At 40.6% G+C, this 27,911-nt stretch overlaps 1 protein-coding gene across 1 annotated transcript; it reads left to right on the top strand.

Annotated features, from left to right (window-relative positions):
- Nucleotides 1–10: 10 nt before the first annotated feature.
- On the top strand, nt 11–27,911 carry Brox (BRO1 domain and CAAX motif containing). The gene is made up of 13 exons (XM_008823751.3): nt 11–149; nt 1,865–1,981; nt 6,931–7,037; nt 7,359–7,455; nt 13,297–13,392; nt 14,410–14,482; nt 17,844–17,949; nt 18,533–18,622; nt 21,587–21,672; nt 23,114–23,195; nt 23,495–23,645; nt 24,441–24,600; nt 25,493–27,911. Exons 2-13 carry the CDS (start codon nt 1,881–1,883, stop codon nt 25,577–25,579), a joined length of 1,236 nt encoding a protein of 411 aa, XP_008821973.1. The 5' UTR covers nt 11–149; nt 1,865–1,880; the 3' UTR covers nt 25,580–27,911.

The following is a 27,911-nucleotide window of genomic DNA, read 5'->3' as shown; positions in this document are numbered from 1 at the left end:
CCCCCCCCCCCCCCCGCCCGGCCCGGCTTCCGGCCACTCTAGCCCCGTCGTCTCGATGGTACGGACTCCTTTCTCGTCTTGCTGGGGTACTCTGTCCCGTCTGGCCTTTCCTCCAGCAGGAAGAGTGGCCTTCGGACTCTGAGAACGCGGTAAGACTGTCGGGAGGCGCGGGATCTCCCTCATTCTGGTCCCCACACCATATATATATGTATTATCACGCCTTCAAAGAGAGGCAAGACAGTCCATAGTGGTCCGCGAGTCGAAGGTATTCACGGCTAGATTGGCGTGACCCTCCGGGCTAAACTGATTCGTTCGGTCATCGTCTGCCTGCCTTTCCCGGGTTAACTGGATCGGCGGGCCACCCTGAGTGAGGCCTGCTCGCGAACATCACCCGCCCCCCTCTCCCCGTCTTTAGCTGGACCCCGGCTGGGAGAAAGGCCGGGTGGTAACAGGAAGTGGGGCCGGGAGTTCCTACTTGGCCCTCAAGTAAGTTCCAGTGGAACCCCGGAGCTCCCGGGTGAGGAGGGGGCGTGTCAGTGGAAAGTCGTCTACAGAGGTGAGTCAGGTGACAGCGGCCTTCCGGATGCGGTACTCTAAAGGCTTTGGACGGTGGGTGTGTAGTTGTTCGACAACCCCCCACCTCCGAGTTCTAGAGTGCCGGGTCTTGGAAGGGTTTGAAGGATGGAGGAACGAATACAGTTATTCCAAGAAACAAATTTTGCTTTCACGAATTTTCCTAGAGAGTTTGATTTCTGTGCACTAGTCAAATAGGTTATGAAGGCGGTTTATGTGGCAGATGTTTAGGTAATAGGCTTTGAAAGATCTTCAGTGTTTTGAGGTTCTTCAATGGACCTGCCCTATCCAGTGAGTACACAGTGCATTCTGTAGTCATTGGTTATTTGGTGCTTCCCCAAACCAGTTTTGCCACGAGTAAGTCAGTATGAAGGTAGTGTTTAATGTAGTTGTTTTGTAACACTGGGCAGCCCACTCATTTTTTTTTCTTTTTCCTAATAAGAGAGGTTGATTGGCAACCGTGTGCAGTGCCTTCAAATTAAATAAACCTCATCAAAATTGCTTCTGTTTTACTTCCGGGAATCTAATGGGATGCTTGAGTGTTTAGCTTGGCGCTTTTTTGTATTACTAAATGAACTACCTACCCAGGGGCGTTCAGGTACAAAAACATACAGAACTGCTTTTGTTTTACTTTTATCCTAAGTTTTAAAAGTTGATACCTCATTTACATAACATTTTGATTAGAAACATTTTTCAGATGTTTTTGCACTAAAATGAAGATAGATCACATTACTTTTTATTAAAATACTGATTCTTATTAGCAATGTTATACAAAATACATTTATTATAGAATACATGCTTTCACCAATCCATTGGTGTGAATGAGGGTATCCCTTTGAATCTGTTAAGGAAATGAGACCCAGCTGGTCCTGTCACTTGGCAGCCATCCAACCAAAGTAATGCTTTGAGGCTCAGAAGTGTTGTCTGGGGACATGCAGTATCAGCATCTCAGGTTCTCCCCCAGATTGATTAAAACTTTCATTTTAACAACATTCACCTGGGTGTGATTTGTGTTTAACGTATGTTAAAATTTAACTGTTACTGCTCTTGCATATTTTATCATGGAAATTATTATGGGAAATATTTTCCCAAAAAAGTTTTTTACAGACACAATCTAATCGGCAATTAAAATAAAATTCGTTTGTGGATATGAAGCACTTTATTTATATATGTATGCTTTGCATATGTATGCTTATGCATAAAACGTATGTATCTTGTAAAATAGCCAGTTTTTCCTGTGTCCATTTCACACTTGATGCTTCTTTGATTTTTATGTCTCTTCTCGTTGTAGAACAAATCTGGAGAAAATGACCCATTGGTTTCATAGGAACCCATTAAAGGCTACAGCTCCTGTGTCTTTTAACTACTATGGCATGATCACTGGCCCTCCTGCTTCAAAAATTTGCAAGTACGTATTAGATTCAACAAGTACTGATTGAGCAATGATTCAAGTACTTTTAAGTTTCATAGGTGATACAGATATGTAACACATTATTCCTAACAGTAAACTCATGATGAATTTGTAAGTTATTGACAGATGGAGAGTTAAGTCATAGATGAATTAGGTCAGCATCCTTAAATGTTATGTTAGTAATGAGTCACAGAGGAACTAAAGCAGTGACAGTGAAAGTTAAGCTGCACATTTCAGCAAGTCTATAAAGTAGGATATTGGCATTGTTAACTGGCCAGATAATTTATTGTGTTTACAGCAGGGCACAGGGTATGTGGTGGTAGGGGGATGCGGCGAGGGGAGTGCAGTGTGCACATTTGAGTATATGGGTATGCATGGCCATGCAGGTCGGTGTGGAACCTAGAGGTTGATGTTAGTGTCTCCCTCAGTCATTTCTCCACCTCTTTTTTTTTTTTTTTGAGGTTTGATCCCTCACTGAATCTGGAACTTACTGTTTGGGCTGAATTTGCTGGCCAGAGAGACCAGGGATCCAACCCCCAGTGCTGAGGTTTCAGATGCACTCCACCATGCCCAGCATTTCATGTGGGTTCTGGAGATTCAGACTCATGTCCTTGTACATGTGTACAACAAACCCTTTCCCCGCTGAGGCATCTTCCTAGGCCCCCACTGCTTCTTTTTATTAAAAAGGGGTATATTAAGCTACTTGTTTGTTGCTGTGATAAAGCACCATGACCAAGGAAATTTATAGAAGGAGGGGGTTATTTGACTTACAGTTCAGGAGAAGAATCTATCATGGCAGGGGAGGCATGCAGGGTACAGCTGGAGCAGAAAGCTGAGCACTCACACCTGCAGCCTTGCCCAGGAAGCGGAGGGAAACTGGAGATTGGTCAAAGCTATGAACTCTCAAAGCCTGCCCCTACTGACATGCTTCCCCTGCAAGGCTGTCTCTCTTAGACTTCTGCACACAGCATCGCCAAAGGGAGCCAAGTGTTTAAATACTTGGGAGTCTATAGGGGACATTTCTAATTCAAACCACCACATTCCACTCCCTGGCCCCCATAGGCTTACTTCTGTACTAAGTTACTTTTTGTTGTTGTAATAAAACACCAAGGACACTTTATTTGGCTCACAGTTCCAGGAGGATAAGAATCGGTTGTGATGGGGAAGCATGGTGGCAGGAGGTGTCTAGAGCAGAAAACTGAGAGCCTACATCTTCATGCAGGCATAGGACGCAGAGACAGCCAGGAATCGGGCAAGGCTATGAACTCAAAGCCCATTCCCAGTGTTGCGTTTCCTCCAGCAAGGCCACACATCCTAAAGGTTCCATGATCCTCCCCAAACAGTACCACCACCTGACCAGGTGTTCAAGTACTTGAGCTTATGGGGGACATTCTCATTCACACCACCACAGGGGTTTTTGTGTTTTTAAGGTAATTTTTATTTATTCATGTGCCGTGCATGGGGAGGTTAGAGAACACTTTGCAGGAGTCAGTTTTCTGTTTCCACTATGGGTCCCAGGGATCAACCTTAGGTCATCAGACTTAGTGGCTGGCACCCTTTGCCCAGGGAGCCAGCCTTGCATTTCCATATTACCCATGGCTGTCTACCTGCTTTCCTCTTCAGCAGCAGAGTTAAGTAGTTGAAAGATTTTATAACCTACAAAACCTGAAATACATATCTGGACTCTCTCTTTTTTTTTTTTTTTTTTTTTTTTTGGTCTTTTTGAGACAGGGTCTCCATGTAGCCCCAGCTGTCCTAGAACTCACTATGTAGACTGGGCTGGCTTTGAACTCACAGAGGTCTGCCTACCTCTGCCTCCTGAGTGCTGGGATTATAGGCATGTGCCATCACGCCTGGCCATATCTGGAATTTTACAGAAAGCATTTGAAGATCTCCTGTTTAGATAGAAAGGGAAAGGGACAAATAATTTTTATCAGGAAAACCTTTGTCAGAGGAATAATAACTAGAACAGTATTGCTAAGAGAAGGTAGATACAAGAAATACTTCAGGGGCTGGAGAGATGGCTCAGTGGTTTAAGAGCACTGGTTGCTCTTGCAGAGGACCTGGGTTTGAGTCCCAGGAGCCACATGGTAGCTAGCAAAAATACAATTTTATAAAAATACTTCAAAGGAGTCATTTGGCCTGATTGACTGGCTCTAGGAGGCTAAAAAGGATCCAGTCTAATAAAGCCTAAATAAGACTTGTGGTGCAACTAAAGGAAAATCATGAGAATCGGCTCTTGGTTGTAAGACGTAATTGAAGGACGATTGGCTTGTTAATCTAAACTAATGGTGTCTACTTTCTGGAAAGTACCAAATACAATTGCTATTGTGTATTCCTTGTCTATTTCTATAACCCATTTAAAAAAATGTAAAATTGCCAGGCGTGGTGGTGCACGCCTTTAATCCCAGCACTCGGGAGGCAGAGGCAGGCGGATCTCTGTGTGTTCAAGGCCAACCTGCTCTACATAGTGAGTTCCAGGCCAGCTGGGGCTACAGGGAGACCCTGTCTCAAAAAGACCAAAAAAAAAAAAGTAAAATCTCCTTTTTTTTTCTTTTGAGGCTTTTGAGGTAGGGTTTCATCATATAGCCCAGGCTGGACTTGAACTTGTGATGTTCCTACCTCTGCCTCCTGAGTGCTAGGGTTACAGGTACAACTTCCTGAGTGCAGGGGTTACAGGTACAACCTGCCACAACTCTCTAATCCTTTGTTATTTGGAAGAGTAGGCAAGAACTAGGTCCAGGTTGTATTCTGCCAGCCTCTGACCTGAACTAGTCAGTTTATCTGATTATCTGTAGCATTGGACTAGTCTTTAACTTGTGTCTAATTCCTAGTTTATCAAATAGCCTAAATTATATTTCTAAAACATATTTCTCCATTTTTTTTTTTTTTTTTCATCTTTTTGAGACAGGGTCTCCCTGTATCCCCAGCTGTCCTGGAACTCACTATGATGAAGACCAGGCTGGCCTCGAACTCACAAAGATCCACCTGCCTCTGCTTCCCAAGTGCTGGGATTAAAGGCATGCGCCACCACACCTGGCCTTTTGTATAATTTTAAGATGACTAGCTTTCTGCATGATGAGCTGTAGGTGATAATTGAGCACCTATACTTGCAAAGCTGTTCCTATAGACTGTCCCGTTTCATCAGCTGTTTTGTTGTTGGAATGGTCTTTCTTGGATTAGCTTCCTTAGAGTTGGTACTGGTGCTTAGCACTAACATCCAGACAGTTGAGGATTAAGTCTGTGCTCACTTCTAAACATCACAGCTGCATTTCAAACTCTTGTAAATCCCAAACTATTTGAGTGGCCAGTATCAGTACATACAGCAAATAGTTTTGCATTTGTGCTTTATTCTTGCTACCTACTAAATTCTTGGCATAGTATGCCAATATATTCTTGGTGCTTACAAGGTAAATTTAGTCTTCGTCTTCAGTAACTTATACCTGTTTTAAGCATGCTGAATCCATGTCCATATAATGTGACTTCTAGAATCCTCGCTAATCGCTTTCTGGATTAGATACAGATGTAGATTTGAGCTGATGTTGATCTAGGAGTGGAAGAACTGAAGATGTAATAATAGAGGAGAATGCCAAAGAGAAAACCAGAAAGCCAAATACTGAACATTTTTGCAGGTATGAATAAGCAGGAGATGTAGGGAAGAAATGTAGGAAGCATTCCTAGAATAAAGAGGAACATCTAGAAATTTTAGTGCTATTGTAACCGTGGGAGAAAAGAATTTCAAGAAGGAAAAGGTGGGACATTTCTTGTTGCAGAGAAGAATGGAGTCTAGGGAATAGTTTTATTATTTTATTTTTGAGACAGTCTCACTATGTATCTGTGACTAGCCTTGATCTCACAGAGATCTGCCTCCCTCTACCTCCCAAGTGCTGGGGTTAAGGGTGTGCCTGACCATACCCAACACAGAGGGAGCAGTCTTAAAATACCAGATGGCCACATGTTTTTATATGCTTTTGACATATATATTGAATTATAGAATACAGTTTTACTGATTTCAAATATACTTTTCTTTGACATTTTATGTGTAATTGCAGATTTAGAAGTTTAAAAGAGATATTAAACACACAAAAATTAAAACCATTTTTCACAAACCTGTTGTCATTAACACACATTAACAAACACTAAAACCACTCATTTCTTAATTCCTCTCCTATCTTTTTTTTGGCGGGGGCATCTTTTTTGAGACAGAGTCTTCCTGTAGCCACAGCTGGCCTGAATTCGCTATAGAGGCCAGGCTGGCCTTGAATTCACAGAGATCCTCCTGCCTCTGCCTCCAGAGTGTAGGAATTAAAGGTTAAAGGTGTGTGCCACCACACCAGGCTAATTCATTTTCTATCTTAAATGCATGCACAGTGTTTTTTTAATGGGCACATGGGTCTCATGTAGCCTGGACTGATCTCAAGCTCTCTGTGGCTATATAACTGAGGCTCCTGCCTCTACCTCACAAGTACTAGAATTATGGGCATGTGCCTCCATGCCCCAGCTGATTTTTTTTTTTTAACTTGCTAAGTTATTTTTGTTGTACAGTTGGGCTGACATGATTGCCTCTTAGGCTGAGTTTATTTTGATACAACTTGTAAAGCAGTTGTTAATAGTAACTTCAGTTACTCCTAGCACTTGTCCTAATTAATTTTATTCCTGTAAATTTGAGAAGGTAGGAGTGGATCAATGGGTGTTGTATTAAATTTTTTTTTTTTTTTTTTTTTTTTTTGGTCTTTTTGAGACAGGGTCTCCTTGTAGCCCCAGCTGACCTGGAACTTGCTTTGTAGACCAGGTTGGCCTTGATCCACCTGCCTCTGCCTCCCCAGTGCAGGGACTAAAGGTGTGCACCACCACACCTGGCGTTTTAAAACTTTTAAGTCATAACCTCTGGTCTTATCTAAGTTGTTGTACCACAGCTTAGCTTTACCATCTCTGTTACATGTAAGTGACTTGAGGTCATCCAGGACGCGGCTCCTCGAACTGTTCACTGATCTGAACTGTAACCCAGAAATGATGAAGAACGCAGCAGACTTGTATTTCTCACTTTTACAAGGTTGGTGGTTTTTATGAATTTTTGAGTTCTAAAAAAAGAACAACTCTTAGACTTGTCAAATCCGGATAGCTTAATCTTCTGGGCTGTGTTTGGTATGCTTGGGTCAGAAGTGTGACATTGTAGTGGAAGTACGTAGTCTTTCTAATACTCTGAAAACTGCATTTCATATTCTATTACCTCCGGAGGAGAATGAGATGTGGAAAAGGAGAAAGGGGCCAGAAGTTTCATTCAGAAACCTGGAAAAGTAATTGTCTGAAACATTTTCTAAATAGAACACATAATATTTCTTTTAAAACTAAAATATCTTTTATCTTTTTATAGGGTTCATAAATTCATTGGATGAATCTACCCAGGAAAGCAAATTACGATACATTCAAAATTTCAAGTGGACTGATACATTACAAGGGCAGGTTCCAAGGTAAGCAGTATTAATGCATTCCTAAATTGAAGCCAGTTTTTGACTATTTAGTTAGTGTTTAACTTATAGCTTGTGTGTTTGAAGAAGAAAAATATAAGACTGATGAGCATTTTCACTTGTTAGGAAATTAATTTAAAACATTGACAAACCATAATGCAAACTGTTGATTTTGTTTAAGATGTACTTATTTTTATTTTCTGCATCTGAGTATTTTGACTGCATGTCTGGTGCCCATGGAACCAGAAGAGGGCATTGGATCCCCTGGAACTGGAGTGACAGATAGTTGTTAGCTGCCATGTGGGTGCTGGGAACTGAACTCTGGTCCCCTGCAAGAGCAACCAGTGCTCTTAGTTGCTGGGCATCTCTGCAGCCCAACTGTTAAATTTTTTTTAAATGTGTTTCTCCCAGACAAAAATCTGTTTTGGAGATAATACAAATATTAACTCGAACTAAACAGCCTTGACTGGTTTAATAACACAGTGTTTGGTGAATTTGGAGGAATCCAAAACTGGCTTCCAGTCTTTGCTTCTATTCAAGCTGAATAGAATTTGGTTTTCTTCTACTTCTCTCTTCCTGATGGATAGTTTTGACACTTTTGGTTAGTCTCTTGCTTTCTTCCCCAACTTGGTACACTTTTGATTCTCAGTACTTTTTTTTTAAACTTAAAAAAAAATTTTTATTGAGAATTTCATACATGCATATAAGGTGTTTTGATCAAATCCACGCCTACTCCCTCCACTCCATCGCCTCCCATATCTCCCCGTCACTTTTTTTCTGACAACTTTGTGTACTCTTTCTTTTTTTTTTTTTTTTAAATGGGCTTTTTGCTACTCTAATATCCCCGCTCTGAAGAGATACCCCTAAAATCCTTTTAGGGATTAGATAAGAGCTTCCAAATACTTTTGACAATTTTGGCCTTTGGAACAGAGTATGTTGCTAAGTGGCCCAAGGACATTTTGACTTTTAGCCAAGAGACTGGCTACTTTTCTTTGGGGTCTTTTTGCCCTAACTGCCTAGCCAATTCCTACCTCCTATTCTTCTCACACCATCCTCTGAGGAGGTTACCCAGATTGCCGATAGGGAATCGGGATGCAGACCACTCTGGCTTCTTCCATGTTGAACAGGGACACAGGGTGAGGTAATTGGGGTACCCCTTCAGTGGGTCTATCTAAAAGACTTCCAAATTGCAGGGAGAAAAGAAAGTCCTTGACTGGTGAATAGGGATGTGAAGGAGAAGTAAAGGCCAGAGTCTCAGTATTTTTACTCTTATTTCTGCTGTTTCAAAACTTTCCTCATAACTTTTTCACTAGTCACTTAACTACTAGTAATAGATAATAGTGGCATTAATCTTTACTTTTTTATTTTATTATTTTATGTGTATGAGTATATTTGCCTGCACATATGTAAGTGCACCCATGTGCAGTGACCTCAGAGGTCAGAAAATCCCCTGGAACTGGAGTTTTGGATGGTTGTTAACTACCATGTGGGTGCTAGGAATCAAACCTGGGTCCTCTGCAAGAGTAGCCAGTGCTCTTAACTGCTGAGTCATCTCTCCAGCTCTAATCGCTACTTTAAAAAAACAATTGGACAGTTAAATTCCAATGTATCTTTGTCTCAGTTTGCTTTAGAATTCTTAATAAAAATGGGGGATGGCAACAAGATGGCTCAGTGGGTAAAGGTGCTTGCTGCCAAGCCTGATGGCTTGAATTCAGACCCCACAATTTATGAAAGGTGGAAGGAAAGAACCAACACCCAAAATTTGTCATTTGACCACCACATTTGTGCCATAGCGGGCATGTACACACATACACACACACACACACACACACACATAAATGTAAAAATAAAATAAAAATAGGGATTAGAGGTTATAAAGCCCAGAATGGACTTTGTTTTATAATAAAAAGACTGTGGGTATTTGATTCGTACAGGCTCAGAGGCAGTCCAGGCTTTCTGTGCAGTGAACACCATGACCAAGGGAACTTATAGAAGAGAGAGTTTATTTGAGCTTGTGGTTCTAGAGGGATCAGAATCCATCATGGCAGAGAGGCATGGTGGCAGGAGGTGGCTGGAGGAAAAAGTGGAGCACTCCCATATTCCAACAGGCATAGAAATCAGAGACTGGCAAGATTTAAAAACTCTCAAAGCCTGCCCCTCTAAGGTCATGTTTCCTCTAGCAAGACCACACCTAAAACCTCCCAAAGCAGCGCCACCAACTGGAGGCAAAATGTCCAAATACTTGGAGTCTATGGGAGACATTCGCATTCAAACTACCACAATCTGCTTCTAGATTTTGTGTCGCAACAGTAAGATGTTGTAAGGAACAAAACAAGAAAATGTATGCTCAATGAATAATGTAGTGCCAAGCATAAAATAAGATGCATTAAATAATAGTTTCTTTCTTTCCTTCCTTGAGCATGATTACCCAGATTTCATTATTCAGTTCAGTATTTAAATTTGGTTAGAAGTCAGGAATGTGAATCCTTTCTAAATTTTAATATTCTTAGATAGTAAAGTTTTCCAAGGCTTTTGTTTTGTTTTGTTTTGTTTTCTTTATGTAATCACTTTGTTTTTTGTCCAAAATTAAGGAATTTTTTATTTTAGTTAAGATTATTTTTAAAGAATCAAGCCTCTATCATCATTGGAAATTTTGACAGGCATAAAATACCTTAAATTACATAAATTCAACACTTTTCCCACATTATCCTAAATTTTTATTCCATATTACTGTTTCTTTCATGAGCATTTCATGAGATAGTGAAAAATTACGTGATGAAACTAGGCATAGTGGCACATACAGTGAACTCAACTCTTGGAAAGCTCAGGCACAAGGATCAAGTCTTCAAGGCCAGGGGGCTGGGAGATGACTGCAGTTAAGAGCGCCGGCTGCTCTTTCAGAGAACCGAGGTTAGCTTCCAGCACCCACATGGCTGTTGACAACCATTTGTAACTCCAGTTTCAGGGGATTCAACATCCTCTTCTGACCTCCATGGGCACTGCACAACATGGGTACACTTCCATGCAGGCAATACTCATATATAAAATAAAAATAATAAGACAAAAGAGTTCAAAACCAGCCAATTTAAACTACAGAAAACAAACAAATACAAAAAGAATGATGTGGGGTTGGAGAGATGGCTCAGTGGTTAAGAGCACTGACTGTTCTTGAAGAAGACCGAGGTTCAAATCCAGCACCCACATGGTGGCTAACAATCTCCTCAGGCATTGGCATTGCACAACACAGGTGCACTTGCACACATGCACGCAATATACACATACGCATAAAGTAAAAAAATAATAATGAAGCAAGAAGAATTATGTAATGAAACTGGGCATGACACATTGATAAATCTAGCTCTTGGAGAAGCTGAGGCAGGAGGATCATGAGCTCTGGGCCAGCCTGGCCTATAGAATAGCAAGGCCTTGTCTCAAAACAAAAACAAAAAGAATTATGTGATAGTAACCTTAAATAATATCTGTTACTCAGTGCATGTGAAACTTAATGCTTGATTGCTATATAGTCAGTAGAAATTGTGCTGTGTGAATTTGTGTCAGGACATTGTCTCACTCCCTAATTCAGGCTGCCCTCAAATTCATGTGGCCCAGACTGGCCTTGAACTCATGGCAGTCCTCCTGTTTCAAGCTCCAGAGTGCTGATTACAGGGGTGAACCAGTACACCCAGTTGAAAAAATATTTTTTCATTTATACATGTTCAGATTATTATTTAGATTGTGCTAGAGAGATGAAGTGTTCTAGAACAAGAACAATGTAGTTCTGTGTTAGAACATTTGACTAGCATGTAAAAGGCCCTGAGTTGGATCCTTACCACCCCTCTCCCCCCAAAAAAAGCAGACAAGAAAGAAAAGAGTTGTTGGTGTGGCATCATATAATGCCAGGATTGGGGCCAGCAGTTTTAGATAGTTTTAACAGGTAAGGGTGTTTGCTACCAAGCCTGACAAGTTGAGTTTGATCCCCAGGACCCATGTGGTAGGAGAGAACCAACTTTTGGAGGTTGTTCTCTGACCTCCACACAAGTGCCATGGCACACTTACCCACACCTCCCACACCCAAAACGAAGAAATGTAATAAAAGAAAAGTTAGCAAAGCCATTTTGTTACTTAAAGTGGGCACTGAACACAAATCAGATAGACTCACTGCATGACATGACTAGGTAGAATTGTCAAGTAGTGTTGAGAGTCAAGTCAAGGTCTTACACAAACTAGGTGTGTGCTTGCCAGCCCCGAGGTACACCTCCAGCACATACTTTTTCTTTTCAGTTTAAAAACTTGCCATGTCACCATTCTTTTAAATATAAATCAAAAGTATAAAGCTGAGACAGAGCTCTGGTTTATTCCTCCCAGAAACTTCTCTGTATCCGTACTGGACATTCTCTCTGCCTTATTTGTCCTTTGAGATGATAAACAATTTTCAGATTCTTAGAATGGTGGTGTGTTGGTGTTAATATCTTTTTTGCTTGGTATGCTTTTGCCATCTTTAATTAGTAACAGAATCTAAACATAAAATGATTCAAGACATTTTCTTAGAGTATTAATTAGCTTGACATTCAGAATCTGCAGTTCTGCTTAATTTGGCTTTTTGTCCTCCTGTTACTCAATTTCATTTTACATACTATCTGTTCCAGTCAAGCATTGTGGGTCAGTCCATACTCTGATTTTTGTTTTGTTTTTTGCCCTGGAGCTGGGAACTAAACCCAGGGCCTTCTAGGTCAGCACTCTACCACAGAGCTGAGGTCACAGCAGCTGAGTCAGTTCTGTCAGAAGAAGCCTTATACTGTGTGTGTGATTGACAGTGTTCTCGTCTCACCACATGACAGCCATCGTTCAAGGCTTAGTGCAGATTTCTATGTATCTGCCACTCAGGAAGCATTCTTTAACCATTCTAACTTCAGTCTCATAATATATTTTGTAAGAAAGAACTATCCATTCCAGTACCAATTAAATACTTGTTTAAAATAGAATTTTGGCTCCCATCTGACTCCCTGAGGTCAGGTCCCAGAATTGAATCTTTTAAAAGCTACTCTGTGTAGCTTTGGAATCACTATTCTCAGTCTATTATTATGAAGTACACAGGACATACTGTATAGTATACACCTATTTTAGCCATTTTTCCTAGTTAGCCTCTCACTGACCAAAACCAACTTGGAGAAGAAAGAGTTATGTTACGTCTCCCAGATCATAGTTCATCACTGAGGGAGCCCAAAGTAGAAACTCAGGGCAGGAACCTAGAACACAGAACATGGAGAATAGCTGTTTCTTGGCTTGTTCTCCTAGCCATGCTCAACCTACTTTCTTATACAGTACAGGCCCACCTGCCCACAGTGGGCTGGGTCCTCCCATATCACTCAACAATCCAGAAAATGCCCCATAGATGTGGCCACAGGCCAGTCCAATGGAGGCAGTTCCTGAATTGAGGCTCCCTCAACCCAGGTATATCAAGTTGACCACTGAAGCCGTCCAGCACCCCATACGTTGTTGTTTGCCTGTGTGTCTTATCTCCTGTCATGAAATACAAAACCATTTGCTATATCATGTGTATTTGTATATCATTTAGTATGTCTTCATAATTTAAATTTTTTATTTCATTTTGTTTTAGTTTGTGTGTACACATGTGGAAGTCAGAGCAAAACTTGCAGGAGTTGATTCTCTCCCATGTGGAACCCAGGGATTGAGCTCAGATCATCTGGCTTGGCACCAAGTGCATTTACCCACTGAGCCATCTCACTGGGTCCATATCTTAAGTTTGAGTTGGATGTTCCATAGGCTTCATGTAGCAATGTCTAAATAATTTGCAGAACTTAATAATTTCATTTTGACTTCCAGTACCCAGCAGGATGCTGTTTTTGAATTAATTTCCATGGGTTTTAATGTGGCATTATGGTATACCAAGTATGCTTCAAGACTGGCTGGAAAAGAAAAGTAAGTTAAAAAGCAAAGGTTATGTATATGTATGTTGTCTTTTAAATATATTGAGTTTCATAATTTAAGTCTAGGCTATTTATTAAAAAGCACCACTTGGGGGCTAGAGAGGTGGCTCTTCAGTTGAGAACACTGGCTGCTCTTGCAGAGGACCCAGGTTCAGTTCCCAGCATCCATGTGGCACCTCACAGCTGTCTATGACTCCAGTTCAGGGGATTCGTGCCCCCTTCTGGTCTCCACAGGCATTACGTGCACATGGTACGCTTACATACATGTAGGCAAAACATTTTATATATACAAATTTTTTTTTAATTGGTAATTTAGTTATAATTCATTTATACATAGGAATGTTCAATCATTTAAAAATGAAGTTGAGCCAGGCAAAGTGCTGCATGCCTTTAATTCCAGTACTGGGGAGGCACAGGCAGGTAGATCTCTGTTCAAGGCCAGCCTGGTCTACATAGTAAATTGCAAGCCTGTTGGGGCTACATAATGAGATCTTTCTAAAAATAAGGAAATTTTTTAAAAAGTTGAATTTTTGTCTGCTGATGTAAAATGATTAAAATGAGTAGCATAGGGTGTATAGCTGCTTGTGTTTGCTTGTGACAGAAGAGTCTAGAAGGAAAAATAAGACTGTCCACCATTTACCTCTAGGTAAATTTTCAACTCTAGAGTCTTAGGATATGTTTCATGTGCATTCCTTACTTTTATTTTTTTGGTCTTTTTGAGACAGGGTCTCCCTGTAGCCCCAGCTGGCCTGGAACTCACTATGTAGACCAGGCTGGCCTTGAACTCACAGAGATCCGCCTGCCTCTGCCTCCCGAGTGCTGGGACTATAGGCGTGCACCACCATGCCTGGCCTGCATTCTTTACTTTTTAAGATTAGATTTTTTTTAAAGGAAGAAAAGTAGGGGTAAGATACCCAAATAACTATTTGGTTTCCTGATAATGCATTGACTGTTTTAGTGCCAGAAATAAGACCCTTCCTCATCCTCTAATGTAATCTTTATCTTTAAGTATAACTGAAGATGAAGCAAAAGAAGTTCATCGAAGCCTGAAAATTGCAGCTGGGATTTTTAAACATTTAAAGGTAAAGAGTGTGTCTGTGTGTGTGTGTGACTGACATTGATTCTTGAACAGCTTTTACTGTATGGGGGGATTAATTACTCTGTTATGTAAAAAGAACTAGTAAAGTCCCTCCAGGAACTGCGGACGTGTTGTAGTCTGACTTCAATTGCTGTAACAAAACACTCTGACCAAAACCAGCTTGGAGAGGAAAAGTTTGTTTATTTTATATCTCCCAGGTCACAGTCCATCACTGAGGGAGCCCAAGGTAGGAACTCAGGGTAGAAACTTGGAACACAGAACATGGAGGATAGCTGTTTACTGGCTTGCTCTCCTGGCCCTTGCTCAACCTGCTTTCTTACACAATACAGGACCACCTGCCCAGGTTTGGTACTGCCCACTGTGGACTGGGCCTTCCCACATCACTCAACAGTCAAGAAAATGCCCCATAGATGTGGCCAGAGGCCAGTCCAATGGAGGAAATTCCCCAATTAAGGGTCCCTCTACCCAGATATGTCAAGTTGACAACGAAAGCTATCCAGCACAATTGACCCCTTGTCAACTTGACACACAGACATCACTGTTAAACCCAAAGCTTTCCATTTCTTATCCTCAAGGTATGGTGTTACTATCACAACATGAAACAGTACAACTTTAAAATTCCCACAGTCCTTAAAATAACTCACTCTTTAATTTAAAAGATCAAAGTCTTTTTAAAAGTCTACTGTGGGCTCCTGCAAAATTAAAAGCAAGTACTGTTTTATTTCAAAGGGAAGAATCGGGCACACTTAAACAAAACCTAAGTCCAGCAAAGTAGCTCAGGACTGGACATCTGGGATTCACTCATGAACTTTTGGGCTCCAAAGGGTTTCAGTAGCTCAACTACTCTCTGACTCTCCCATCCACAGCACACAAAGCTTGTCTCACAGGCCCAGGCCAGCTCCATTCCACACCTGCTGCTACCCTTGTTGATCATCCCATGGTCCTGCCATCTCCAAAAAGCTGGGGTCTCTGCTGAAACTGAGGCTCCACCCTCACGAATGGGTTCTTCTGGCCTCTCAGTGTGTAAAGCTTTAGATTGCATGACCCCTTCAGTCCTGGGGTCTTCACTGCAACTATGGCTGCACCCACCAATGACCTTTCTCAGGGTGCCAAGCCTCAGCTGCTGTCTGTGACCCCTTCATACTTTCAACACCAGAACCATGCAGGAGACTCTTACACATTACCAAGTCCTGCTTCCAGCTTGAGATGGATTCTTGGGCCCCCTCACTGCTTGTTTGCTGACCCTGAGGAAATATTTGCCAGAAGATTTTGCCTAAATGATGTTGGATGTTACTTGTTATAACTGATTTTTCAGTCCCAACTAACCAGCAGCAGTTGTCCCAGTTATTAAAGCAAAGGCTTCACTTCAGTGGTTCTGGGGTTTTGTTTTTGGGGGTTTTTTTTTTTTTTTTGGTCTTTTTGAGACAGGGTGTCCCTGTAGTCCTAGCTGGCCTGGAACTCACAGATCTGCCTACCCTTGCCTCTGCCTCCGAGTGCTGGGACTAACAGTGTGCACCACCATGCCCAGTCTCTTAATCATAGCTGATTCTTCAGCCCCAGTTGACCAGAAGCCACAGATTCTAATTCAGAATATCACCCCAACAGCACTGATAGTCTCTGCTTCTCTTTGAAGCTTCATCAGCCAGACTTCCATTGTCTGCAGCTCTTTCAGCATAACTCTTCCAAGCATCACAGCAACAAACTCTTAAATACTCAATGGCTTTTCCAGCCCAAAGTTCCAGACTCTTCCACAATCCTCCCAAAAACAACTGGGTCAGGTCTGTCACAGCATTAGCCTTCTCTCTGGTACCAATTTCTGTTCTAGTTTGCTTTCAATTATTATGACAAAACACTGACCAATACCAACTTGGGGAGGAAAGGGTTTATTTGACTTGCATCTACTGGGTCACAATTTATCAGGGAGCCCAAGGTAGGAACTCGGGGCAGGAACCTGGAGGTAGGAGCTGAAGCACAGACCACGGAGGAATGCTACTTACTGGCTTGCCTCCCTGGTCTGTGCTCAGCCTGCTTTCTTAAATAATACAGAGCAACCTGCCCAGGGCCCACCACCCACAGTGGCCTGGGCCCTCCCACTTTACTCAGCAATCCAGAAAATGCCCCACAGAAGCCACAGGCCAGTCCAATAGAGGCAGTTCCCCAGTTGAGGCTCCCTCTACCCAGGTTTGTCAACTTGACAACTAAAGCTATCCAGTACAAGGGGTTTGATTCAAGAACAAACTGCTCCTTCCACCTCCCCATACCAAAGTCTAGATGCCAAGTGCTTTTTCTAAATGGCATAGCATTTGTATGTAACCATGCATATCTGTTATCTAACACAATGTAAATGCTCTGAAAATACTTGTCATACTGTATTGTCTTGAGATAACGACAAAGGAAGTCTGTACATACTCATTAAAGAGGCAGTTTTCAGAGGCAATTTTTTTTTTTCCAAGTATTTTGAATCTGAGGTGATTGACTGCAGATGTAGTGTGCTCAAGTACATGGGCTAACTGTATATATTCTCCTATACTAGCTGTCTTATTGGTGAGTTACAGCCAATTACTAAATGTTAACATTTTTGTCCTAAAATCAGTGACCCTTAGAACTAGAAAATTAAAATTGTAATAGTCTGCTTATTTTTCTGTCTTTGAAAAGATAGGCGAAAACAAAACATTAATGTTCATACCATTTCAAAGCGCTCTCTGCAGCAGTTGCCAGGAGCAGTCACAAATTTATAGAACTGAACTTGGGATTTTGCATTCTGGGTATCTCAGTGAGTACACTGGAGTGCCAGTCACTGCATTCTGATGCTATCAAATAGCCTGGAGATGGGATGGGAACTCGGGGAGAGAATAATACATCTTCTAGCACTACTGTCCTTCCACTGCATTCTAAGTAAACTGATTACTGAAGGCCTCTTGGAGGCCAGCTCTGAGCTTCTCTTCATGCTGTGAGACTGAATTAGGTGGAGAATTGAAGTATTTTCTGTTCCTCATTAGTTATTAATGTGAATGAACAATTCAGGTTGTCGTACAAAAGGGAATTTTGATTACTAAATGTGCTCTAAGGTGAAAGTTTGGTTTGCATTATATTGTGTGGCAAAGCAGTCTCTATACCCTAAATTTTGCATTGAGTTCCTTTTCCTTATAAAAGCTCACTTAGTGTTCAAGAACTTGTGTTCTCTGTAAATTATTGCTATTGCCTTTTTCACAAGTTTTGTTTGTACTTTGATTTTTTGGTAAGTCTTTAAGTTGAGTATCATAACTTATACCTTCTTCACGTCTAACAATTGGATTAAAATAAAACTTGGTGTGTTTGTTTTCTTTTTATTTTCTTTCTCTCAGGAAAGTCATATCCCCAAACTTCTTACGCCCGCAGAAAAAGGAAGGGATCTAGAGGCGAGGCTCATGGATGCTTACATCATTCAGTGCCAGGCTGAGGCCCAAGAAGGTAGCCTCAATATTGTAAGATTTCTTTGAAAAAAAAAAAAAAAAAAGAATGTTTATATTGGCTTTTGATTCTTTTTTAAAAAAAAGTCAGAATTGGCTGTAATTGAGTTTCAGGTTTAGGAAACTGATTGGGGTCATTTTGGCCTCTTTTAATTGCATGCCCTTTGTGACTGCATTGTCATTAGTTCTTTAACTGTCTTTCCTCCTGTATTGAACCCATTCTTTTTCTTTCTCCACTCATTGACTTGCCTTGAAGTCTTCATCTTTCAACTGCAGAATAAAACTTTCCAAGCTTTTATCTTTATTTCAAGCTCCAGTGCTTTGAAAGTATTTTTCTTTTTTATATCATGCTATTTTGTAGTAATTCTCTGGGATTGGCTAGTGATTTAAAGATATATCAGAAACACAAGTTGAGTGTTTTCTGTTCATGCTTATATTGTCTATAAATTTTCACATTAAAACTTGCTTTTTTAAAAAACTATATAAAAATCTCAAAGGAGGGCATCAAGGCTGCCTTTTGCTTTTATTACTGAACTTAATTGGGTATGAACTTACAGATTCTATTTTTTGTGTGTTGGTTACAGTAACCATTGCCCGAGCAATTGAACTAAAACATGCTCCTGGACTGATTGCTGCATTGGCCTATGAAACAGCCAATTTCTATCAAAAAGCAGGTAAGCTTATTCCTGTGGTTATACTTTTAGTCTCTAGATTTTCACATTTATTTGCTCTTGGATAAATGGGAACAAAACAAGTTTCTTCGATTTTCCAGTACAAAACTAGAATCTTAATTTTCTTGATCTTGTTTAGAATAAGAGGCCAGACTTTGCAGCACGGTATTCCAGAGACTGAGGCAAGAGGCTTATACCTAGGCCTGCCTGGGCAACTTAGTGAAACCCTGTCTCAAAACAAAAGCTTAGGACTGGGGAGATAGCTCCATAGGTACGTGGGTAAAGTGCTGGACGTGCAAGCATCAGGACCTGAGTTTGATCCCCAGGACATCAACAAGCCAGGTGTGGTGGCATGTGTTTGTAATCCTGGAACTGAGGAGGCAGAGTCAAGGACTCCTGTGGCTTACTACCCAGCCAGCCTGTCTAGCAGAATTAGTAAGATCTAGGTAAAATTAAGAGGCAGGCCCTGTCTCATAAAAGCACATAGAAACATGCATATACACATACAAGTAAATCATTTGTTACCAGCTCATAGCTAGCAGTAGAGCACTTGGTTCACTCCCTGGACCTCACAGTTAGTATGTTACATGACGTCTAATGGATAAGACAATGTTGTACTTTTCAGCCGGTTAAAGCTAATAATTATGTAGCTTTTTTGTTTTTTAAAATTGTTTTTGGTCTTCATAACAATTTTTTAATGTTTTGGTTGTTAGCCTTAGCCTTTAACGGCTGCACTATCCCTCCAGCCCCATAACAATTTTTTAATTACTATGCTTAGTTCAGATAAGAAACGCATATTAAAGAGTTTATATGACCATCTGTAACGTGACTGCTAGCATGTCAGAACTTGTGTCTTGGAATCTAGGACACATACATAGGTTTCTGTCTGGGGACTGCTTACTATGTTAGTTGCTGAATAGATAAGCAGGGCAGATTTGTAGTATAGGGAAGCAGTTAATCCCAGTACTTCTGAGACAGAGACAGGTGGAGCTCTGTGAGTGCCATGCCAGTCTGGTCTACATAGCTTGTCCTAGACCAGCCGGACTTACATAGTGAGACCCTATCTCAAAAAAAAAAAAAAAAAAAAAAAAGTAGTTTGTTTCAAAAATAAATGTTTTTTGCTAGGTGAGATGATACACACTTAATCCCAGCACTTAGGAAGCTGGGGCAGGATCATTGCAAGCTTAAGGCCAGCCTGATCTATATAGTGATAGGCAACTTAGTGAAACCTTGTTTCAGTAATAATAATAGTAATAGGTTTGTTAACCTGTCTGACAAGTGTAACCTTGATTTGTATTTGGAACTTGTAGCCTTGTATATTTAGAATTCATTATTAAAAATCAGAATGAGTCTAATTGGATTAAATTGGAATTTTCTTTTAAATATTTTATTATTTTTATTTTATGTTTATGAGTGTATTGCCTGTATGTAGATAGGTGCACCCATGTTGTACAGTGCCCCAGGAGGTCAGAAGAGGGTGTTGGATCCCCTGGAACTGGAGTTACTGATAATTTTTAGTCCCCATGTGGGTGATGGGAATCGAACCCAGGGCCTCTCCAAGAGCAGCCAGAGCTCTTAACCACTGAGCCATCTCCCCAGCCCCGGATTGGCATTTTCTAAAAAGAATTTCCAAGCCTCACACATAGACTTGCTCTGTGAAGGAATTGCAGAGTAGATAAGTAGAAATCGTTACAGGATTTGAAAGTGAAGAAAGGTTTGACAATGATAATGAAGTAGAAAGTAAAGGAGAAAAAAAATCAGGGAGCTGTTGGATTGTGTGAGCATGTGTGGACATGTGAGTGAATAAATACATACATATATTTAAATACTTTAAAAAAATATTTTGTGGGGCTGGAGAGATAGCTCAGCAGTTAAGAACACTGACTGTTCTTACAGAAGACCAGGTTCGAATCCCAGCACCCACATGGCAGCTAACAACTGTCTGTAACTCCAGTTCCAGGGGATCTGACAGCCTCTTCTGTCCTTGATTGGCATTGCATGACACGGGTACACTTACCTACATGCAGGCATAACACTCATACACATGAGTTCAAGGCCAGCCTGGTCTACATAGTGAGTTCCAGGACAGCTGGGGCTACAGGGAGACCCTGTCTCAAAAAGACAAAAAATAAAAATAATAAAAATATTTAAAAAGTTTTTTTGTTTATTATTTTTATTTTATGTGTATGAGTGCATTGCCTGCATATATGTAAGTGCATCCGTGTCATGTAGTGCCTCCAGTGGAAGTCAGAAGAGGGTATTGGATCCTGTGGAACTGGAGTTACGGACGGTTGTTAACCACCATGTAGGTGCTGTGAATCAAAACCGTGTCCTCTGCAAGAGCAGCCAGTGTTCTTAACCGCCGAGCCATCTCTCCAGCCCCCAGAGTGAATGTGTGTGTGTGTGTGTGTGTGTGTGTGGTATGTGTGGGGGGGTGCGGTTTTGGCTTTTTGAGACAGGGTCTCCCTGTAGCCCCAGCTGTCCTGGAACTCACTATGTAGACCAGGCTGGCCTTGAATTCACAGAAATCCGTCTACCTCTGCCTCCTGAGTGCTGGGATTAAAGGTGTGCGCCACCACGCCCAGTATTTTTTAATGCAGGGTTCAGTGATGGTAGGTGATTGAGATGGGTTGTTTATGACAGGTGAGAGACTACTGTCTGTGTGGCTATATTATATAAAATTTTAAAGGCATAATGTGGATGAATATTTGCTTTGAAGTTCTTAATCATGTCTCTTATCATTATTTTTAACTTAAAGTTACCTTAGCCATCAAATCAAAGAGATACTTATGATTCAATATATAATGATGGGAAAATAAATCACTTGAAATAAGTGTTTAGGGTTTGTTGTTTTAACAATAAAAGCTTGAATTTAGACTAGATTGCATTCTGCTTTTAGCACTAGAACGTAGGAACTAAGAAATGTTCTAGTGAAATGATACTTTGCTTTTTAAAATGTAACTTTAGATCATACTTTATCCAGTTTGGAGCCTGCGTACTCTGCTAAATGGAGAAAATACCTTCACTTGAAAACATGCTTCTACACGGCTTATGTAAGTACTAGGAAGCCGCCTAAAGACATTGGATTTCCTCCCTCCCGCCCCTTGATTGCCAGGTCTCCCATCTTAACCACTCTTCATTACCAGCATACCAATAACGGGCAGCTCTGAGCAGATGTTCACTGGCAGCAGTGAGTGGAAAGAGATGATGCAGAATTGTAGACCGGAAATTGCTATGTGATCCAAAACCCACTTTCAGGCTGGATACTTGATGAGAATTTTCTTAGTTGCTATATCCTGTCCATTGAGAAGAATATTGGCAAATTCTAATTCTAAGGGTGTGGGAATATGGCTCAGTGGGTAAAGCACCTACTGCACAGTATGAGGGACCTGAGCTTGACTCTCCAGAACTCTGGTAAAGCTGAATACAGTGGTGCATATCCTACAGTGGGGTAGAAGGCAGAGACAAGAATCCTTGGAAGCTTGCAGGCCAGATAGCAGCAAACAGCAGGAGAGCCTGCCTCAAACAAGGTAGAAGGTGAGGACTGGCACCCATGGTTGTCTTCTGACTTCCACATCTGCACAATGGCAGATACCTGCCATGGCACACACCTAGCCACACTTTCACTCCTCTCTCTCTCTCTCTCTCTCTCTCTCTCTCTCACACACACACACTGATTTAAAAAATACAGTCTTAAACCATACCTCAGTATATGTCACCTAGGTGAAGGATCATCAATATCCTATGTAAATTTATTTATTTTATGTGTGTGAGTGTTTTGCCTACATGTATGTAAGTGTACCATTGTCATACAATGCTTGTGGAGGCCAGAAGAACTTGAATTAGAGATGGTTGTTAGCTGCCTTATGGGTGCTGGGAATCAAACCCAGGTCCTCTGCAAGAGCTCTGGTATGCATGTTTTAGAAGTTCCTTACCAGTTTATTATACTCTCCAGACTTGTTTCAAGATCAGTATCATGTGAAAGATGGTAAAACCAGATCTAAATAAATACTTGTATTCCTTACATGTTACAATCTCTTTTCAAACACTACTAACTACTACCTAAGGCCATGTGCATCTCTGTGTTGATAGACGAGTGAACTTTCAGGCTGATGCTTTTCTCCTAAAACTTGTGATCCTTGCTGGGCATGCCAGCCTGGGCTATAGAAGACTTTGTTGCAGGAAAATAGATAGATACCTCCTCAAAACACTCTTCTATCCCTCTGCAGAAGCCTAATAATGTCTTCCTTTATCTGCTGTGCCCTGATTTTCAAAACAAGTTTTAACTAGTAACTGTTGCTCTCAGGGTATGATTAGGAGTCTACTTTGGCTCAGAGCTGGGAATAATTCCACTTTTGATGTAGACGGATGGGGAAAAGCCTACTCAAGTAAACAGAAGAGACTGCAGTGGTAGTTCTAACAGTGGCTAATGGTATTTATCTGGCATGTGCCAGTGAGGGGGGGAAATTCATAAAAATGTCTTTCTTTTATCAGGCTTACTGTTACCATGGTCAGACTTTGTTGGCTAGTGATAAATGTGGAGAAGCAATCAGGTCTCTTCAAGAAGCAGAAAAATGTAAGTATTGCTTTCAGAATTTTAATGCCCCTAAAATAAAGTTCCATTATAAAGAGAATGAACAGACTTTGGCTGAGTTCATGAAAAAGAATGGGAGTGGGCAACATAATTGAAGGAAAGAAAAAATAATTCTAAGCCTCAAGCCTGTAGAGCACCTTGCACTCTGTTTTGTTGTTGGTGCTGCTTTTACACCTGGGAAAAAGCAGCACAAGTCTTCTTTCCCGTCTCTGGTTTAAGGCTTTGTCCTGTACACAGGCAGTGCTTAACTATTCTCAGAAGATTTTTACCCCTCTCTGCAGCATATGCCAAGGCAGAAGCTCTGTGTAAAGACTATGGGGAAACGAAAGGACCAGGACCCACAGTCAAGCCATCAGGACACTTGTTCTTCAGAAAGCTGGGAAGCCTTGTGAAGAATACCCTAGACAAATGCCAGAGGGAGAATGGCTTCATGTGAGTCCTCTACTCTTTACGAGCAGTAGTACTTCGATTTGTAGCTGTTGAAATATTAGCATTTTAGTAGTGTTGCTGTCTCTATCGGCCTCTGTTCCCAAAGGTTTTACCTTGAATTGCATATGAGTTTCGCATTAAAGTTATCTTTAGTGATAAAATTCAAATGTGTAGGGCCTTTTATGCACTATGTAGATGACATAAAAAATGGATTTTTTAATCAAACCATGAATTGTTGACATAGAGCTCATTTCATGAAGACACTCGTGTAAAGTCTTGATTTTCTGTTTCCATCTGTTACATGTGTGAATATGTATGTTTGTGTTACATGAAACTTCTTTTGCATATTGATCTCACTCTGGTTTTAGCTAAGTTGAAAGAGGAAAATTCATTTTCTTAGACTTCTTCCTTGTCTTTGCAGGTAGTAAGATTCAGACTGTTACTAAATCAACGTGCAGACTGTAGTTTGGTCCTTCGTAGGTTGGTAGAATCGATCCTGTCCCTACTTGCCTCTGTAGTCTTCCTGTGATACTCCATACTGGGTCATGCGGAACTTAGACTTGTCTAGTTCGGCTTTCACCACTTCCTTTGGAAATAGTCACCCAGCCTCCACATCTAGGGCCACTGCCCTCTTTGTATTCTCTTAGATCCTTAGTAGCTTCAGTTCCATTGTATTGTAGTCAGTAGGGTTTCTCAGCTTCCTCATTCCTCTTCCTCATCGTCGGCCTTGAACATATTAGGCACTCAAGTAGTTGCTGAATCAATGAATGAACCACTGTTCAAATTGCTCTTTTGCAGTTACTTTCAAAAAATTCCAACAGAAGCCCCACAACTGGAACTCAAAGCAAATTATGGGCTGGTAGAGCCTGTGCCTTTTGAATTTCCTCCTCCAAGTGCTCTCTGGACACCAGAAACATTGGCTGCGTTTGATCTCACCAAGAGACCCAAGGATGACAGTGTATGAGAACGGGGTTTTTCCTTCCATTCAGAAAACTTTAAAAAGAATTTAGAGTTACCATATTGATATTTTTGCCTTTTTCAGTAGGTCCATATATTTGTCTAAATGCTCAACTCGGTAATTTTAGTGCTTGATCTGTTGTATCATAGAATGCTCTCAGGTAGCCCCTAGACCTTCAGTGTCCTCTGGTTTTCTTTGTAGTTGATGGACATTGTTTTCAGCACATTGTCTCATTTTTACAAGGTGTTGGTCTTTCCCTTAAAAGAGTGCGGGGCAGATGGTCCATGTGGATGTTGCCAGTGCAGCATTCTTCTGACTTGGCATTGTTGCAGGGTATTTGAAGAGTTGCTTGAATATCAACATTCCCTGAATCATCTAGGAGTAAAAGAAGAATGCTTTTAGTCATTTGTATCTAACTGCACATGCTGCTCTAAATCAAACTGTAGCTTATGTAGAAAGTTTCAGATCTAATTACCCAAACACTATAGAGATCTGTGGCAGGAGTGGGAATTATTTTGTAACCGCAATTCGTAAGTTTCCTCCCTTAAGTTATTCCTAAAAATAATCATCTTCATATCCTGTTAAGCCTCTAAAATAATGTCCTAAAAGATAGTTTATTATTATCATCGATCATCTTCAGCCTTCAGAGTTCCATGTACGTGCATTCATTCCTCCTAGAGATTATGGAGGAGGAGCACTATTGCTGGACTCTTGGCTGCAGTTGAGGTTTTCATTGGGATGTCGCCTGGTGACAGCATTTTAAAATGTGGCTTCTGGAATACCATGGTTAGCCCAGTGCTGGGTCTTTTAGTACAGCACCTTTGAAAGGTCTGAAGTGCAGAAGCTCTATGTGCTGCATTTGCATATTTACAGTGTTTCTCCTTCTCCTTAGGCCAAACCCAGGCAAGAAGAAGAAGTGAAGCCTGTGAGAGAACCAGATATCAAACCTCAGAAGGACACCGGGTGCTCTATCTCCTAAAGTGTGATACACACGTAGAATCCCTCCACTAGTCGATAAGATAAACCGTGGGACTGAAGTCTGTAGTTCTTGATTTCTCTGAAGCCCATAGGATAATAAATTCAGAGGGACATGGCCTTTGGTTTATTTTTTCTTTATTTTAACATAGAGATGGTTCATGTTTCCAGACTCTCCTTTCTTAAATCAGGACAACCTTTGGAAGGCTTTGTATGTGCCGCTAATGAGTGTGAGGGTTGGATTGCTTTGAACTCTAGGTAGTGAGTTTCAAGTTAATGTGTTTTCAGGTGTGTTTTTCTGCCTTTACCAAAAATGTTGACTTTTCCTTCCTATTTGATGGCAGAAGAATGATAGCTTGGGTTTTGAACAGAGGTTTTTCCTCTCACTGTTGTTTTCAAATTATTGCTGACTTGGTAAGCCCTGAATCATTTGTCTTCTGGTAGAAAAAAATCAAAGTTAAAGACCAGAAAACTTTCAAACCTTCCTTACACATACCAAAATCTATCATATACTTGAAAACCAGCGTTTACCAGTGTGTGGCTTACTTGAAAATGAGCAATGATAGATCTGTTGAGACTGTTCAGAACTTGCTGTTACCCTGGTGGTCCCATGCTTTGTCACTCACCTTCAGTAACCAGCCAGTGGTGGTGGTCTTTTGTTTCTTTATTTGTTCTGTTTTAATTTTTGTGCATTTCATACAGTACTTCTTGATCTTATTTAGACCCTTCCCCTAGCTGCACAGCCCCCTCTGGATTTTATGCATTCTGTCGTATATGTTAAGGCCTTCAAGTTTGTGTCCCCAAATGTCTCTTGGAGTGAGTTCATCTACTGGATGCTAGTCAAGTCCACCAATCTAACAAGACAGTGGTTTTTTACAAGTACATTTTGTAATAAATTTTTTACTTAAAATAGAGAGCTTTGTACTGGCACTTGGAATTTCTATGTAAAGAGAGATGAAAGGAATGGAAAATGCTTTTTGAATCAAGAAGTAAAATATTGTATGATGTGAAGAAAACCTTTATAAACTCAGATGAAATGGGTTGTCCTGAATACACTGGCAATGTCTTTGTTAAGAAGATTTAGGAAAATGCCTTTTGTTATCTGATTTCCATGTCCATTGTTTTTAATATGCTTTTCTATCACACATACATACATACATACATACATACATACATACATACATATCCTATCAAAATTGTGTTGCTTTAGGCCAAAGGCTATAGCAGCAGAAAGTTAGGAAATAGATACAGATAACAATATGATCTTCAAAGTGGATTGTGGTATCTATACAAATTTGGATATGTACAAAGTTGGGAAATAGTGGGTGTGTAATACTTCAAGAAAAGTCAGAAGTCTGTGGGTTATCCTAATTATTCTCCTGAAGTGTTCATTTCCTTTTATCACTGACAGATTGGTTCACTTAATAGGAATAATAGTAGTTGTGTATTTCGAGAGCTTGCTATGTGCCAGACAGTTTACTGGGCACTTAGATTAAACCTTTGAGTTCGCATAGCAACACCGTGCGAAGTACGTAAAGTTTGTACAAAAGTATTGAAATAGGAATATACATTTCATTATGAAGAATGAACAGATTACACCTGTCAATCAAGGCTGTGTTCAATAAATATACAATTTATACTCCTTTTAAAAAGCTACATAGAATCAGTGAGGGTTTTTTTATATGTAGAAATGCTGATTACTGCTTACAGTACAGTTCTTAATATTTGAAGCTGCTGTCTTCCAAGTATTTGGAGTAGCTACTGAATGGGCATTAGTTTTATTTTGCTCTCTGTAGAAAAAAAGTACTTTATTAAATTTCAGCGTATTTTGGTAGTCCTTCCTAGTGTCATTTGTTGTTATATACCAGTTACTGACAAAACTTTAAATAGTACTTGATGCTGGCTCTTTACTTCGCCTGCAGGACCTCTTGTCTTAGGTACTAGTGCTCATTAACCTAGATAGTAAATTTTCACATTGCAGTTCTTGTGTACTAACCTGCCATACGGGAAATGAAAACACATAATACACTCATTGCTTCTGTAAAATGCAGTAAATACACTATTTAAATCCATAATTGGCAACATTCCCATAATCAGATAGTAAATCTTCTGCAAAAGTAACACTGTATAACTAACATATCCCATTAGATAAGTTTTTGAAGTGGTTGGGAAATCATTGGCTGTAAAGAACTTGCATGAAGGCTGTGGAGAGATGTAACTATTAGCTGTTGTAGATCTCTCATCGGGCAAGGGCAGCTAGCATGCTGCATCTACTATGTGTTATTTGTATAATGATTTATCTTTTTATTTATAAAATAAAAGCACTTTTACTTACA

Source organism: Nannospalax galili, unplaced genomic scaffold (genome assembly GCF_000622305.1).
Source record: "Nannospalax galili isolate Female #2095 unplaced genomic scaffold, S.galili_v1.0 scaffold368, whole genome shotgun sequence".
Lineage (NCBI taxonomy): Eukaryota > Metazoa > Chordata > Mammalia > Rodentia > Spalacidae > Nannospalax > Nannospalax galili.
This window is presented reverse-complemented; position numbering and strand designations above follow the sequence as displayed.

Excerpts from the sequence above, each read along its gene's own strand:
- Brox (XM_008823751.3), top strand. The coding sequence starts at position 1,881 with ATGACCCATTGGTTTCATAGGAACCCATTAAAGGCTACAGCTCCTGTG. Across the intron at positions 21,673-23,113 it reads CATGCTTCTACACGGCTTAT|GCTTACTGTTACCATGGTCA; the intron begins GTAAGTACTAGG and ends TTCTTTTATCAG. Across the intron at positions 24,601-25,492 it reads AGAGACCCAAGGATGACAGT|GCCAAACCCAGGCAAGAAGA; the intron begins GTATGAGAACGG and ends CCTTCTCCTTAG.